Here is a 16,534-nt window from a genome sequence, read left to right on the forward strand (position 1 = left end):
TCATGTTTTCCTTCTTGGTCAAGTTGGTGTTCACAACTTCGTCTACGTGACTGCGTTCTGTTTTGTTTCTCCGAATTCGCTGCGTGCTCTACAGACACGTGGTGCACAAACAGTTACTGTATGGCTGTTTACGAGGGGGTCACCTATACTCACCTGCAAACAGCTTACGGCGAGCAGAAAACGCCAGTTCTCTGCTGGTGGTTACTTTTACTGCCAAAATATTGGGCTTTGTCACTACGGAATACTATTCACACACAAATTGCATTGGAATATTCAAGTACATTGTATAACTACTCGTACTTCCGATCATAGCGATCTCTCGAGTGTTCGTGTTTCATCGAAAAGTAAGTGTTAGAAAGTTGTTGAAACTGCGTAGCAGCGCTAGACAGTCGTTAGTTTAGGGCTTCCGTATGCTCGATTTTTATGGGTTTATTGATATTGGAGCTCAGGGAAAATGTGGGGGAAAAGGATGACTTCAAAATAATTTGCTTGCCCGATTCGGTCAAGCATTTTTTTTCCTTGTTCCAAAATGCTTGCCCAACTTTACTACTAGCTTGTTAGTATGTGAAAGTGTGTGATAGATTGCTTCACATGTCATGATCGTACTGTACAAACTCAAAGAAAAAAAATTACTCGCAATTTTCCTGAAAGTGAGATCGAACAAAAACTTTAAAAAGATAAAATTAGATAAAAAAATGTCATGATCGTGCTGGAGAGAGCCCAAAGAATTTGCTAGATTGTATATTTGTAGTCAGACAAATCACACGCAGTTTTGCTGAGCATGATTTCGAAAGAATTTGACAAAACTTTGTCATGATCGTGCTGTGACAGAGCTCAAAGAATTCGTAAAGTGCAAACAAGTCAAACGCAGTTTTGCTTATGTTGAGATCGAAAGAAAGTGTATAATGTTTATTAATACGATCGTGAGAACTCAAAAATTGAAACGCACCGTTACTAACCCCGCGTGAAACACACGAGCCGTTCAAATACACTACAACATGATACATGTAACGAGTGTATCGTGCATGCATCAAACGTTAGAAAGGTTGTGCCACAGAGATGATCCGATCGACGGGGAAAGGGTGTGCGTGCACCACTTCAGTATCTGCCCGTAGTTGCGTGCACACGAAGAATGAATCATGCCCGTCCTACCGCGGCAGGACGATCAGCGTCCTACCGCGTTCCTCCGCACGATTTTTTTTCCCCTGCCGCTGCGCATAGAAAAAAACGTTCAGCGCGTATACGCGTTCGGCAAATCGTCCTACCGCAAATTTGCGGGATCCCGCGGTAGAACGCTAGTGAGAATAAATATCCCTTCCCTAAGTCTGTAGTGTGTTGTGTGATACTATACACAAGCTTTGCATAATATTATACACAATTGATAATGAAAAACTTCTACACTTCGAGGTGTTTTTTTTTTAAAGTATCGGATGCAAAATATTTTATTTTGTATAAATTTGTCCAAGATATCAACATGTAGATGCTGTCACACATGAATTTGAAGGGAGCAAAAGGTAAAAGAAATGTGTAATACCATTTGAATGTTATAAATTATGCAACATGACCTCTGTTTTTAAATATCACATGGACCTTCAAAATGTAGCATTGATCATGAGACCATGCCGTGACATGTGAAAGACTTCCCATGTTTTTTGTAACCAAAGAACGCTGGATACCATTTCATTAAAAAACATAATTTTGTTTTATAAATCATAAACAGCATATTGTAACATGATATATCCTTGACACATGCTCTTGAATCTTGACTACCAGGACTACCAGGACTACCATCTGTCAAGAAAAATAGAAATCAATGTTGCACCATTGAGAAATTAAGAGTATGGCATGAGCAATGCCAATCATTTGTGACAAAAGTATTCATTTTATGTCAAACGACTTGTAGACTACATGTATATATGCAAATAAGTCACAGCTTAAATAAAAATGATTTTTTGATTTATTCAGATTTGTTTAATGTTACCTGAAATGACTTGTAGATGTGCAATGGGTCACAAGTTTTTGAAAAATAGAGTTTTGATTTCATTGAAAATTTTTGTCTTCGATTGCTTTGAAAAGGTTTACCGCATCCGTGCATGTACAGTAGAATGGATTCTTTCCCTCAGTGCTTTAATAGCGCATGTACAACATACGTAAATTGTTACATGGCTAGGATGAAACACAATCAAGGTAGAGTGCCATCCCTCAGTGCATGCCATGATATGTCATCATCATTAATTTTGTCATATTTCATCAGCTTCAAAACAGAACAGATTTATTGCTAGGATTTCTGAGGGATCTTCAGATCTAAAGACAAGATTATGCTCATCCTAATGGATGCATCGCCCAAAGACATGTTTACTGACGAAGAGAAATGAAAGACAAACAAATACAGAGTACAGAAATAGTAACAAGAAAAGAGAATCAGGGAACGTGGAATCCCTGTTTTGCTGGAGCATCTTTATCATACTGTAACAAAGGCGGTTGTATAGACCATTGTGGTGTGGGTACTGTTTTTTATGGTAATTTCTAACTGAGAGGCTTCAAGTATGCCTTTTAACCAAAATATAATTTATGCACTGACATAGCAACGCAACTGGCTCATTGCATACATGTAACTCATTGAATGTGCTTTTGTTCTTCTTTGGAAGCCCCCCAGACATGGCCACCCTAAGTTACAGGGCTCTGAAGTCGGATTCATCTGTGGAGGGCTCTGGTTTTAGAATAATATCATTGCAGTTATTGGGCACCAGATGATTATATGCCCCTTTGAGATGCAAACAATTACTTGACTTTCTCTTTAAAATAAAGTGGTCCTCACTGGCAGAACCTTTTAGTTAAAGCACAAAGGTCAAGGGAGAAGAAGATGCGTTGGAATTTTCTGAGATAACAGTACCATTTCTAGCCTGCCCATTTTTTTTCCTTTTTAAATCACAGTGTATGCCTGTTATATCTTGCCCCCATACAATGTGGCAACATTTTTTATTGAGATCTTTTATTGTGGCTGACTCATCCCCCAATATAAATTTGCCATCACATCAGCTTCAAAGGTTAGGCAGAGTGTGTTTGCATGTTTCCTCAGGGGACTGATCTTTGTATTTGCTAGCTAAAAAGCAATCTCTCCCCCACCCTCAACATGGTTTGTATTCAAATTACCCCAATGGTGTTTTGAAATTGAATTACACATTATTACTGTCCAAACTTCCTCCTAAAATAGATAGTAACAGTGAGGGATTTCTTGTGCTTTTAGAATTGTTTTATCAACTCAATATAAATTCTGTGTTGTGTCCTACATTACCGAACTATCTTCATTGAAGTTCTGTTGTAATGTTGTGTGATTTTGATAAGATGGACTTTGTTTATCCACTTTGGTTGATTAGTGCCATTTTAGTTCAAATGATAATAGTTCATTAAAGCACTCTTAAATCAAATATTCCAAGTTTCACAAAGGCACAGGAAGCAAAAATGTTGAAACTTGAAATGTTTAAAGGGAGATTCTATCTGTCAGAAATAAAATCTTTAGTTGTTAGAACTTAAGATAGTGTGAATATAGATGTAGCATCAATAGAAATTATGTTTCTATGATAATATGTAAAAATACTCAAAGAATTGTACATTCTAGTTTCATGACTTGTGATATGTTGAATATCCAATGTAGTTGTGCAAAAACAATATACAGGTTATGCATTCTGTTTTTAACAGAAACAGACATTTTACTGTAAATAACGGTATAACTGTCATTGATTTTTCAATGCAAATATTAAGCAGATTATGAAATGACATCTTGCTTACCAGCCTTGCAATAGATGAAAATTAAATAGTGCTGCTCAGAAGTTTGTTTTGCTTTGATTTCCTATCATGACCCAGAACCTCATGAAATAATGACATCTAGATTAACTGCATTATTTAGACGGTCTCCATTACACCAAGGCATTCACTGCCATCACAAAAGTCTGTCTTTAAATATTATATGCACATATTGTACACATGATCAGAACAAAAGTGAACATCTCTGAGTTGATGTTCAGTGTAGTATGCCATTAGGTGGACTGAGAATTCATTAAAGGGATGGCTAGTAACTGATCAGTTGGAATCAGTGGGAATGCTGGGGGATGATTGTTCCAATCCTTGTGGGATTCATTTAAGAGTACATTACTATGTTGTGTGAAAATTATTTGCTTCAGAATGGTCTCATATTCAAGTAATGTGCAGTTGAATGTTTCCAGGTTAGCATGCCTGTACAGTGTTGGGGCGATCGTGAACACAGTACAGGCATGCTAACCTGGAAACATTGAACTGCACATTATTTGAATATGAGACCATTCTGAAGCAAATAATGTTCACACAACAATAGATATATAATGTACTCTTAAATGAATCCCACAAGGATTTGAACAATCATCCCCCAGCATTCCCACTGATTCCCACTGATCAGTTACTAGCCATCCCCTTTAAGTGTACACAATGGGCATGTGCAGGTTTAACTCCTTTGGGACCTGAATTAATGTCAGAATATCATGAACATTATGCTTTCCAAACAACTTCCCAGTGCTAATGAAGGGTCAAAACGTGTTCATCGATGCATGCTAGATGATTGTAGCGGAAGCCATTTTCTATCTTGCAGACATCAGTCACAGTTTATAGCTTTCAGCCTAGAGAAACTGTGCTACCACATACACGTATGTATATCATTTTGTCAACAATGGGGAATGGATGGCGAGTTGTCACAGAAGAAAAGGGGAAAAAATGGTCCATGGTTAAAACTGAATTTTTTCTCGCCAAAGCTCTATGTCAGAGCAGCTGGAGAAAGCCATTTTTACTCCACCAATTCAAAACCTCTTACTTTCATATTCTCCAATTTCTATCAAATATGCATGGCACATAGAAAAATTGTTTAGCCATCTGGTATGCTCAGATCAAAACTGATATAAATTGCTTGTTACTATGAAAAGAAAACTAGTCTTCTCTTTATCAAATTTCAACCAGTGTTCATATGACACTTCTTCCTGAAAAAAAGCTACCCTTTTGAAAAGGTTTAGTTACATTTAAAGGGCAGTATCAGAAATGATGCATGTGTGAAAATTTGGCAAAATCAGACAGATGCTACTATTTGTGTCACATTGATACATCTCTTACACAGAACGTGACATTTACTTTGTTCTCAATTTCAGAATTTGCATCTTATGATTGCCTTTGATGCCCCTGTGTCTGGTAATGTAGAGAACTTTAGGGCCTATCCTCAAGGTATCTTAGGCAGAACAGCAGATTGTGTTTTTGAGGGACATTTACAATGTACTGAGAGTGTTGACAAGCTAAAACTTTGCCTACAGCTACAACTGCCAAGAGGATCATATAATAACACTCCCTTATGTGGCTGCTGTTTTTCCCCAGGGCAAAATTCTGCTGATTTTTTTTTTGATTTCTTTTGATATTACAAGCAGAATACTAGTTTCAGTTTTGAAACAGCTAACCTGTGGGGTAGAATGGTATTGTTACAAACAATCCATATTCTTGCAGTTTTACTGTTAAAATACATTGTACATTTGTGATTTCTAGTAACTTATGAGAATGTACTCTTCAGAGTTCTGTCAGATACATTTCTGTAGTTTTGTGTGTGTGTGTGTGTGTGTGTGTGTGTGTGTGTGTGTGTGTGCGTGTGTATGTGTGTGTGTGTGTGTGTGTGTGTGTGTGTGTGTGTGTGTGTGTGTGTGTGTGTGTTCTTTGTGGTTGATACGCCACAGTTCTACTCAGAGAGGCAAAGCAGGCAGGATTCTTTTGGTTTCAAAACAAGTATGTATGTGATTCTTTTTCTTTTTCTGTTTTCTTTTTAGCCTGAGGGGATGCAGAATATAACTGAGCATGGCACAGTCATAGCCCTACAACAGTTGAAAGTCAAAAATTTCAAAATTAATGTAAAAGATATGGATTATAGGAATTCCCGAAATGATAATGTAATATGAACCGGCCTTGGGGGGGGGGGGGGGGGGATTCAGCATTTTTAGATGAAGGCAATACGGTTCTTTTGAGGGCAGTTTGATGTCTTATATCCCTTGAACGTAGCTTGTCCATATTAGTCTTATTAACAAAATCAGACATCTGGAGCAAACTTGAAAATATTGATGTAATCACATCTGAAATTGCATTCGAGGGGAAAACAGATTTCTGACGTGGTTTCTAATGCGGTTTATGATATGAAGATACAATGTTTCTATACATTCGTAGAAAAGATCATTCAGCTGCATGTTTGACTCATGACTTTGATTAAAAAAAAAATAGAGAGCTCTGTTGATGTGACACAGCCTAAAATTATCATTATTATTATTATTATTATTTTTTTTTTTTTTTTTTGGGGGGGGGGGGAGGGGTAGGGGGCTTGACTATAGTGTTTTGTGTACTTGCAATTTTATACTAAAGCAAGCTCTTTTGGTATTAATACAACACACCTGCTTGTACCTGTCACTACAGTCCGGATGATGGGCAAAGTTATGTGCCTTGTATATCCTCCTGAACTTTGTTCATGTCGTTCAAATGTATGCCTTCACTGCTCACTGCATCATTGCAGTGTGCTGAGGTACATGTAGTCAAGTCTGACAGATGTTTGATATGATGAGGCTCCCTCTATTGGCAAGTTTCTGACATTCCGAAGGAAGAAGCCTGCATACAGTGTACTCCCTATTCTTGCCTCCTTGACTGAACTTTGAAAATCAAACTTAAGCAGTGTCATGTTTGTTTTGGATTGTCATGGCCATAAAAGCCGATATTCAGAAATTTCTTGTTTGCTGGTTTATCAATTTGCTACAGTGGAAGACTTATGAGCATTTTATGAGCTCGAGGAACTTTGTTTATTGCAGTCAAAGACGCCATGAGCTTGTATACTGCAAATAGGAGAATTGTTATCGTGAAGCAATTGCTGCATGAACACAAACAGGTCCTTTCAATCCAATGCATTTTAAGGCCCAGTCAGTTGATAGTTAAAGTCTCCCCCCCCCCCCCCCCCCCGTAAAAAAAACAAACAGGAGGGGTAACTTCTTTCATGTAATCTTCATATGTTCAGTTTGACAGCTTATTTCACTGAAATATTGCTTGTGAATAACCTTGATAACTGAATTTAATTGAATTGATTCAAATTGAATTGAATTTATTTGTTCAGCATAAAAGAAATCAAAGAATGACAACGATAAACAATCATGACAAGCACAGAGTAAAGACGGATCTATGGAATACATAATACATGATAAGCTGAAGGGAAGCAGCCAACGAGGAATTAAAAGTTTCCTTAATATCTGGCCGACCCAGGTAAGCAATAAAGAAATGCATTAGTGGTAATCATTTTCATATTCTTTAAACAAAGAGATGAACAAATATACAGATAAAAGAACAGAACAAAAAAAAAATACAGCAATGATACACGAAACACTACATTTACATTACAAAGACAGTACAAACACAAAGTGAGTTATAATCATTAGATGAAATAATGTCAGTCAAGCATGTCAAGAAGTTAATAGGAATGATAATTTTGTATGAAATTCTCCTTACGTTCACATTTGAATACATTGAAAGAGGTAACTTTACGAATATTGTCTGGTATTGAATTCCATACAAGCGAACCTTGATAAAACACAAATATCTGATATACAAATCTTTGTAATGATGAACATTCTTACTTTTCGCATGTGAAAATTCTCAGCGTTTCTGGTACAGTAGGGATGGATATGGCAACTTAAAGTGAAATAATGCAGCAGAGAATTGGGTAAAAGCTTTCTGTGCCATAAAAACATATGATTACCTACTCTATCTTAAAAATAGCATTAAAATCTTTTTGGTATAAAAATAACTGATAATGTTTCCCTTGTGCTATATGTGTGTATGACTGCAGGCTATAAAGATAGGAAACTATAAAATTTGATGTTAAAAAAACATTTGCTATGGAGAATTTTCTTATTCAGCAAGTCTGTTGTGTTGCTGTGTACTCTATAAAGGCTGGCATCAAACTGAAACATGTGCATATTCCTGGAACTGGAGAAAACCACAAACTCTATGTTTTGATATAGAGAAAGATACATGTAGTATGTTGGATACTGTAAAACATGATATATTCGCAGCACGAAATTTTCGCGAATTGGAGCCGACGGCCTTTTTCGCGGCAAGAAATTTTCGCGAATTGCCTCTTGCGTTCAATGCATATAGTGTAGATAAGAAATTTCGCGTGCATTTTAATTTCGCGAATCTTGGCGCTCGTGAAATTTGCGAAATTAAAATGCACGCGAACATTTCTTGTTTTACAGTATATTCCTATTAATTTGTTTTGTTTGTGTATGTGTATTTCAAAAGCTTGTCATAGGTTGAAATAGCATCTGTTTTAATAGTTTTGTAACCATTGATGAGTCAGCTACAATTTTTCATAGAAGACAGGTGAATATCCCATTGGAATTTTTCTTTTTTTTCTTTTTCTTTTTTGAGGGATTGCAGTACCCGGTAATGTTATGTTTAACATTCAACACTTGTTTAGCTGTAAAGTTTCCAAAGTACATGTGTACAAACTTAGATAAAGACTGATATCATCAGTATTATCTATCTGCAGAGTTTTTCCAAGAATTGCTGTTACGAGATACGTTTCTTGTACAGAAAGAGAGAATTTGCTTGCTTGAGACACTTCCTGCGAGTACTGAGTGCAGGGAACATATTCCCTCGTGTGAATCATAAGTACTAGTAAATGAGATCATAGTTGTTCATTACTCAAGATTCTTGCTAGTGTGTATTTCTTGGGGTTGCTCACCTTCAACTCTTGTGAGTGCAAAGGGTGATACTGATTGATCACTGTAGACAGTGTTGGCCTTACACGATGAACAAGCTCGTAAACACATCTCTTACTTTGTAGTTCTGAGCAGTGGAGGAAATAGATCACAGGGACTACTAGCCTCGGTGCTAATCCAGTCTCTCCCCCAATCAAGAATAGCATTTCCTGGTGGCTGCCACTTAATTAGTGAAGGGAGGAGGAGGGAGCAGAAGAGAATGAGGGAGAAATTTGTAGAGGAAGGACCGATCAGCAGTGAATCATCCCGTGGAGTCTCTGACATGTGAAGGCATTCCGGGCTCAGGCGAGTTTACGTGAACAACGAACGACGTACGTACGCACGAGGGGTTGGCCCTGCCAGCCCATTGCTTTAATTAACCCCAAACAAAAGCGCTATCTGTGTCTCACGTGCTGGCAAGCGGGGAGAGCGAGTGGCAAACTGCGTGCCTGTGTGACTGGCAACTTGTGAATGCGCCTGCTAACGTGATTGTTGTTGCTGAAAGCGGAATGAGCCTTAGCACCTCTGCAGGCGTATTTTATGGTAATGCTTCCTAGCTTTAGTATCTTCACGCTTCAAAGTACTTGGATTCAGCGTGTGATTACCAGATGCATCCTTGCCATGATATGGGAGTGAGTACTTGTGTGTGACGAGTCAAGCTGCGATTTGCAGTGAAGTTACCATGGCAACACTGAATGCAACCAATTGACTAGATGCTGTGCCACGCAGTATAAGTGAGCACAATGATAATTACTGTACTTCTAGGAGCACTGATCTTGGAGCAACCCAAAACTGTGTGGCGGGGAAACCTTCGAACATAAAACCTGGTTTAACATACCATATGAGGATTGTGAACTCAAGTTTTTGAAGAAACATTGGTTGGAAGCCAGCTGGACCAAGCACTGTACTATTGCGAATGACACAATCATTGACTACGCAGAAGCTAGTGTACAGTCACTTCACATCCACTCAAGTTGGCGGGTCTCTTCTGCAGTGGTCCATGCACTTGAAAATTCATTGGGACTGCGGTCATTTGCAAGATTGGCTTGCCCTTGTACATGTAGTGGATTATAAGTGTGCCACCTCACGCAGGCCGCACACTAATCAGGTGACCAGTGTTGACCTGTGGGGACACTGATGTGGTAGGATGTATACGGAAACACACCAGGAAGTGTCATTTACTCGTATCATCCATTTCTGTGAATGCGCCAATTGCTTTCCCAGTAATCTCACTTCAGTCGCTCCACGTTAATTGGCGACAGAAAGACCCAACGTGTTAATTCCTGTGACTCGTTGATTTTATAGTAACTTAGCTTTGCAAGTGAGAATACTCTGTGATATCTCTGCTCTTACATCAAATCCACCTGTAAGGACAGGACACTAAGGCAGGAGTCACAGCCACAGCATGGCAATATCTTTTCTGAGAGTACTCTGCTTGTGATAGTGGATTGGAAGTGTACTGGAAGGAACTCTTTGTGTGCTTGAAGAGCAGAAAAAATGAATGCTGATTTTCACAATTTCCTGCAATGAGGATGCACTAGACATAAAGCTCGGCATCATCATCTCCTATGGTTTTGTTCAGCCCACACTGATACAGTGAAACACGGATTCATAAGTTTTGTAATTTTTATTTGTCTGATATTTTTTGTTTTCTTGAATGAGGAAAGTTTGCGATTGGAGTCTTTCTTGATGTTGGAGCATATTCTCCAGAAATGGCTCAGCTGTGGGAGCGAGGATAAACGCAATACCATGATGGGTCTTTGGTATGAGGTAAGACAACAAATTCTTCTTCAACGACATCCCTTTTATCTGGAGATTGATTCCTTTTTGACTGACAAGAAATTTTGTCAAGTTTGATTGGAATGGATATCACTTTGCTATTAATACAACCAAACATCAACATTCTGTAATTTGGAAATGAGAGGTAGGACGAACAGAGGCCAAGCAATGAAATACGTTGTGATTTACAAATGATATGACCTACATGCTGGTCAATTGTATGTTTCACAGAATATATGGTCATGGAAGAATATGATATTTTTTTCCAGCATAGTCTGCAACATGAAGATGCATTCACAGATTAGTGAGCATGTGCTTGGTGCCCCGTGAATTGAAGGGGATACACATGTTTCATATTCACCCACCGCCCCCCAAAATAGCCACACGATGGCTCATTCACCAGTATGATAGGGGCATGGATAGTATCATACATTGTGTTCCAATCCCCGCAATGATCATGTGATCTTCAGTCATCCGCGAGTCAGATCGCTGATTCCATGCGCCTTGTCACAGTGTATGTCTGAGAGTGGGAGGAAGTGTGTGCTGTGGTATAGACACCTCAGCCCCCGAATATGACTTCAAAGGGACACATCAAACTTTCCAAACCCTTCACATTGTCTTCATCCTTATTTCATCATTTGTCTGATTTTCTAACATGAATGTGTCGAAATGTACAATTGTATCTCAGGATGGAGCTGTCAGTTGGGTTTTTGTTGAACACTATTATTTGCCATTTTCATACAGAAATTTTGTCTTGAAAAGTTTGTAATTTCTGAAATACTGAAGAAATATGCCACTTCCTTATAGCTAATACTTAAAAGTCCTCCATGATCATGTTTGAAATACATCATAATATTTCCATTTCCATTGATTTCTAATTTGGCAGAATGTCTCATACAATTGTACGTAAATGGAATCAGGGAACACTATATGGCAATTTTGTTAGAATTTTGCTTTCATTCTCATGTTTGGAAACTACATGATTCAGTTCATTACAGGTTGATATTTGAATTACTAGATTTTTTGTCACCAATTGCTGTAGCTACACTGTACTTGAAGAAAAAAAGTGCTATCTTCTGCAAAATCAGCAAGAAAAAAAAACAGGGTTGAGATTTAGTTAGCAGCATGAGGAAATTAAGTCTATTTGATTATGAACTTCATGCAGCATGAGTAATGGCTCATTAATTTATTTCATCACAGAAATTTTTGTGAGGTTTAGCCTCTGCACAGTGTTTATTGGACTGGAAATGTTAAAACTAAAATGAAAATTGCCATTTTTGGTTTGTTAACCAATGAAATACATGTAGTCATATTCCAAGTCTGTGATGAACTGCCCTCTACTCTGAAGCAAAATCAACAAAGTTTCAAATTAGGCAGTCATGTTCTGATACTTAAAGAAATGATAATGAAACAAATGAAATATCACACCTGTTTACATTATTTAATCAGATGTGCTAATTGCGATTTGAATTAAATATACTCATGTGAAAAACTGAGTAGATTTGTTCGAGTAATCCTGATGCTTTATAAAAAACTTGTGAAAAGTGAGAAAGGATGTCACGTTTTGTTCCTCCCTGCCTTTTCATCAACATGATTATCCTGGTGAGCATTATACAGCCTGGGGGGGGGGGGGGGGGGGGGGGGGTGGGGTAAAGAGAAGGGAAGTAGAAACTTAAGTAGCAAAGGTCAGAGAAAAGACCCCTCCCACCTGCTGACCAATCATCCCGGTCACTAGCTGGTTTAGTTGCAGCCGAATGCATAGCAGCTGGTTGCTAGCTGCTCGTTTCCTAGCAACACCACGGATAAGTGTATGGAGGAGCTGTTATTTTTCTGTTGTGCCCCCTTTTATTGTCCTTTTTAAAAAAATATTGTATGGCCTGTTGATCGCTCTTCAGACTTTGGCATACGATGTACTTGTTTTCATGGCATGTTGATTTTTGCGTGTATGGTGATGAGGAGTGTTATCTTTGATACTTTATTTTGTGTCAAGTGGAAGTGTTATTGTTTACCAGGTACTATACATACTGTACACTTTTTTGCTCTGTTTTCATGGCATGTCGATTTTTGTGTGTATGAATAATTAGTATGATGATGAGGAGTGTTTGGTATGTTTGATACTTTATTTTGTGTCAAGTGGAAGTGTTATTGTTTACCAGGTACTATACATACTGTACACGTATTTGCTCTGTTTTTCTGTCTCCCTTGTATCTGCTGTAAGGTTCCTGATTAATGCTGTGGGAAAAAAAAAGAGGCAGTTGGCAATTAAGGCTTTCAAACTTTTGAAAAGGTTAGAAAAATATCAAAATCTTTTAGATAAGTAACATAACTCTCACATGAATTTTGAGTTGATATGTTTGCATAACTTGCAAAAAACAATTGCAGTGAATTGCATTACATAGGTAGTGTTTAGAAAGGGTAGAACAAAGAGCAGACTTTTCTTGAGTGTTGTGAGAAAAAAAAAGTTCAGCCTTATTATCTCAGAGAGTCAAAGTGAAGTCATTCATGTGGTGTTTGAGTTCAGATATTTGTAGAATCTCGTAGTAATGGTTCTTATATTTATTCATGCATTTATTCATTTATTCATTGGTTTGGTGATGGTTAATTTCCTTTTCTGCCAGGTCTTTTGAAGTATATGGGTGAAAAATATTTGCATTTAACAGTGCCATCTACTTGAGATGTGAATATAAGAATATTTCACCAGTATCCCTTCTCTGGAGTGATTGCCTTTTGCTCATTGTGCTGTACCAAGTACCACTGCAGTAAAGATACCAAATATTAAGTTGATTTAGATGGGTGGCTGATCGTCATGCTGAACTTTACCTGGTCACAAAGAATTGGTCATCTCTACCTTGGAAGCAGTACAGTTTTTCCTAATATCGGCAGAGACTCCAACCCAAAGCACCTTCTGATCTGGAGATTCTCCCGCCTGAAACCCCTAGCAAACGGGAGACTCCAAGTTGATGTGTGCGAAGCGCCAAGTTCCTAGGGTTCTAGATGCTCTCTGGTGCTATCTAAGGCTTATTTTTTCAACATACAATGCCAATAAGTAAGAAATCCTTTCCAACGGGAGACACAGAGCCAGGGCGGGAGAAATTAAATCTCAAGCGGGAGAACGGGAGATTTTGCAAAAATGGGTTTTTGGCGGGAGATCTCCCGTCGAAAACGGGAGAGTTGGAGTCTCTGTATCGGTCACCGTTTAATCTGTCTTTCCTTCCTCTCCAGCTGACTTTTTAAATCCTACTATGTATGTAGAAGAGTAAAACCTAAAATTATTGTGGTATTAGTGTCTTGACCTGTTTCTTCTGAGTAAAGGCAATTCTCAGTGGAGTGAACTCATGGCATACCCAGTTCCTGAAAGTGATGAGTTAAACGTATAGAGAGGTAAAAGTGGTTAATTGCAATGCTTTGGCTGTATGCACTGTATGTTTAGTGGGTTCAAAATCAGGGAACCTCTCCCTTCCTCCTCCATGCCCCCCCCCCCAAAAAAAAAAGATTTGTCCTATCACCGAGTATCAGGGGCCCATTGCATAAAAGTTACTATTATGGTAACTTTGCTAATTAATGGTAACATCTATGGAATTCTTGATTTTGATTGGCTGTTGAGTATCGTTGCCATGGTAGTTACATTTGTACCATTGGATGGCAAAGTTACCATAATAGTAACTTTTATGCAACGGGCCCCAGATGTTTAATTTGAGCATTGCTCCTTCGAGATCAAAGAGACTGCTATGCAGCTGCGACATCTTCCCATTAGGTGGAGATCTGGTACATTGACTTTTCCAGCTGCTGGGTAAATCACACTAGGAAATCTCCTCTCAGGTACTCTCATTACCCCAGCCCATATTACTTAGAGGTTGTTGGCATCAAATCATAATTCTTAAAGGGATTGTATAGTATTGGTGGAGATGAAAATTGGACAAATAGGAAATGGACATTTGCCTAGTGTAAATGGGATAATGCAGACTCACACCCTTAGTGTTGGGCAGTACAGAAACAAACTACTGTATACGCCATATATTTCGCGAGTCTAAATTTTCGCGAATCGGGACTTCCCGACAATTTCGCGAGTGGTAAAATTCGCGATCGTGGAGTCCTGTACTGAACGGAGAAATGTATGCGATACGCGTACGTCAAATTCATATCGGCATTAGAGTCAATATTTTCGCGTGTTTTTAATTTCGCGAATAGCAGCTGACTCACGAAATTCGCGAAAATAAAAACCTTACGAAATGTTTTGGCGTATACAGTATTACCTGATGGTAACTATGGGGAGCTTTTCTTTTCATGGTTGTTGATTCATAGACCTAAACAAGATTAAGCAGATTTTGATGATCCAACACTGTTCTTTAATCTTGGAGAAGAACAACTTTTCATATTAAAGTTTGATTTCTTCGTGAAGGACTATTCCTCTAGGATGAAAGTTGATGACTGAATGATTTTTGCACCATGGCAATTAATTAAATGTTTTTGCAAGTAAGTGGTGTTTTAGCAGTTTGAAGCTCACATTATGAAGTTCTGTTCCTAATTTTTACCCCTACTTTTAAGGGAAGGATTGTCGGCTATAATGTCTAGCCAAATGTGCATCAGAGTCATGAATGGTGAGGTTGAAACCAATGTTCAGTAGTTCGCTTCTGTTTGAGTAAAACAGAAGATGAGGTGACAGTGATACGGGGGGAAAAAATACACATAAAGTGTCAGTCTTGTGCTCAAACTGAGAAGCAGTTATTTGCCTGTGGCAGTTGTATAGCCAGTCTGTCAACTCCAGGTAGCGTCTCTGTAAGCCGAGTCCCGCGAAGTCTTAGGCCTAATGACAAATTTCCTGCCTGTTTTAAGTCTGGAGAGAAAGTCCAAAAGGTGTGCAGTGTACAAGCAAGGAAGAGACGAAGAGTTGTAATACTACTGATGAAGCGTGACTTGCACTGCATGTGTAATTACGATGCCGTTCATAATCAGTAATCACACTTCACTTGCTGTAGTTTATTTTCAGAAACTATAGCTCTGCAAATCTTTTCTACTTAGGTGTTATACATTGCATTTTCTAGTGTAAATTTGGATAATTGTCCTGTTTCTTTTAGAAAGATATTGTGTTCCAGGAGTATAGTTTTTTTTCTGTTTGTGTTCAGTTGTATGTTTAACATCAAGTTAATGCATTGTCAAGTTCAGCATAGGCACAGTTTTTCAGGCAATCATTTCTTGAATACGAATGAAATACATGCCTTTCAGTTTGGCAGACTCTGCTGCCTGCAATTTTTTTTTTCTCTCTCTAGAAAGATACAGTAGATGTTTTGAGAATTCATACCAAATCAGATTGTAGGCCTACACAGTATCTCTCTAAATTTGTAGTAAAGCATAGATTCCAGTGCAGCATGAATTTAGAGAAAGAATTGTCCCCTGTTGTCAGGTTTGTTTTTGTTCAAAGTTTTTTAGTCTGTATATGAGTTCTCGCCCATCTACCACAAAAAAAAAAAAGTCTTGGAGCTGGTAAATTCATTGGTAGTAGTCCATATGTTTTCTGTAGCTGCTCGACAGTGGTATTGATGTCAATGCATCTACAGCGTAATCACACAATGTTGGAAAGATAGTACTCTGCACATTCTGGGCAAATGATATTCCACTTTATACAGGGGAAACTCGGTATAACGAACACTGCTATAACGAGATATCGGTTATAACGAGGAAATTCTCTCGGTCCCAAATTTCCTTCCACACAAGTCTATGTAAAATGCTACTCTTATAGCGAGATCGGCTATAACGAAATAACTGCTATAACGAGATAAATTTTGTGACTTCCAAACAAAGAAAAACATAGTAAATCAAACCTGCTATAGCGAGGTAAAGCAAGATGCCTTCGGTAAAGCTTTACTTCGCCTGTGCTATCATCTTCCGAGATTGTAAAGCTTGATGCGCCAAAAACTGTCTTGTACACACATAATCATTTTCTTCAGTGCACTCCAGCTAGCACT

General features: G+C 38.3%; 1 protein-coding gene across 3 annotated transcripts in view; it reads left to right on the forward strand.

The window, feature by feature from the left end:
* LOC139744107 (ras-specific guanine nucleotide-releasing factor RalGPS2-like) overlaps positions 1 to 16,534 on the forward strand; it is a 104,618-nt gene that overhangs the window by 47,242 nt on the left and 40,842 nt on the right. The window contains exon 1 of one of the 3 annotated variants that reach the window (XM_071654577.1): positions 10,164 to 10,562. The exons of the other annotated variants lie outside the window; for them this stretch is intronic. Coding sequence (XP_071510678.1) covers positions 10,482 to 10,562 — 81 coding nt within the window. The 5' untranslated portion in view covers positions 10,164 to 10,481. Of the gene's footprint in view, positions 1 to 10,163; positions 10,563 to 16,534 lie in introns of those variants that run through there. 3 annotated transcript variants of the gene reach the window in all.

Source organism: Diadema antillarum, unplaced genomic scaffold (genome assembly GCF_040938485.1).
Source record: "Diadema antillarum isolate AM-2024a unplaced genomic scaffold, OU_Dant_1.0 scf00000035, whole genome shotgun sequence".
In the NCBI taxonomy this organism is placed as follows: domain Eukaryota; kingdom Metazoa; phylum Echinodermata; class Echinoidea; order Diadematoida; family Diadematidae; genus Diadema; species Diadema antillarum.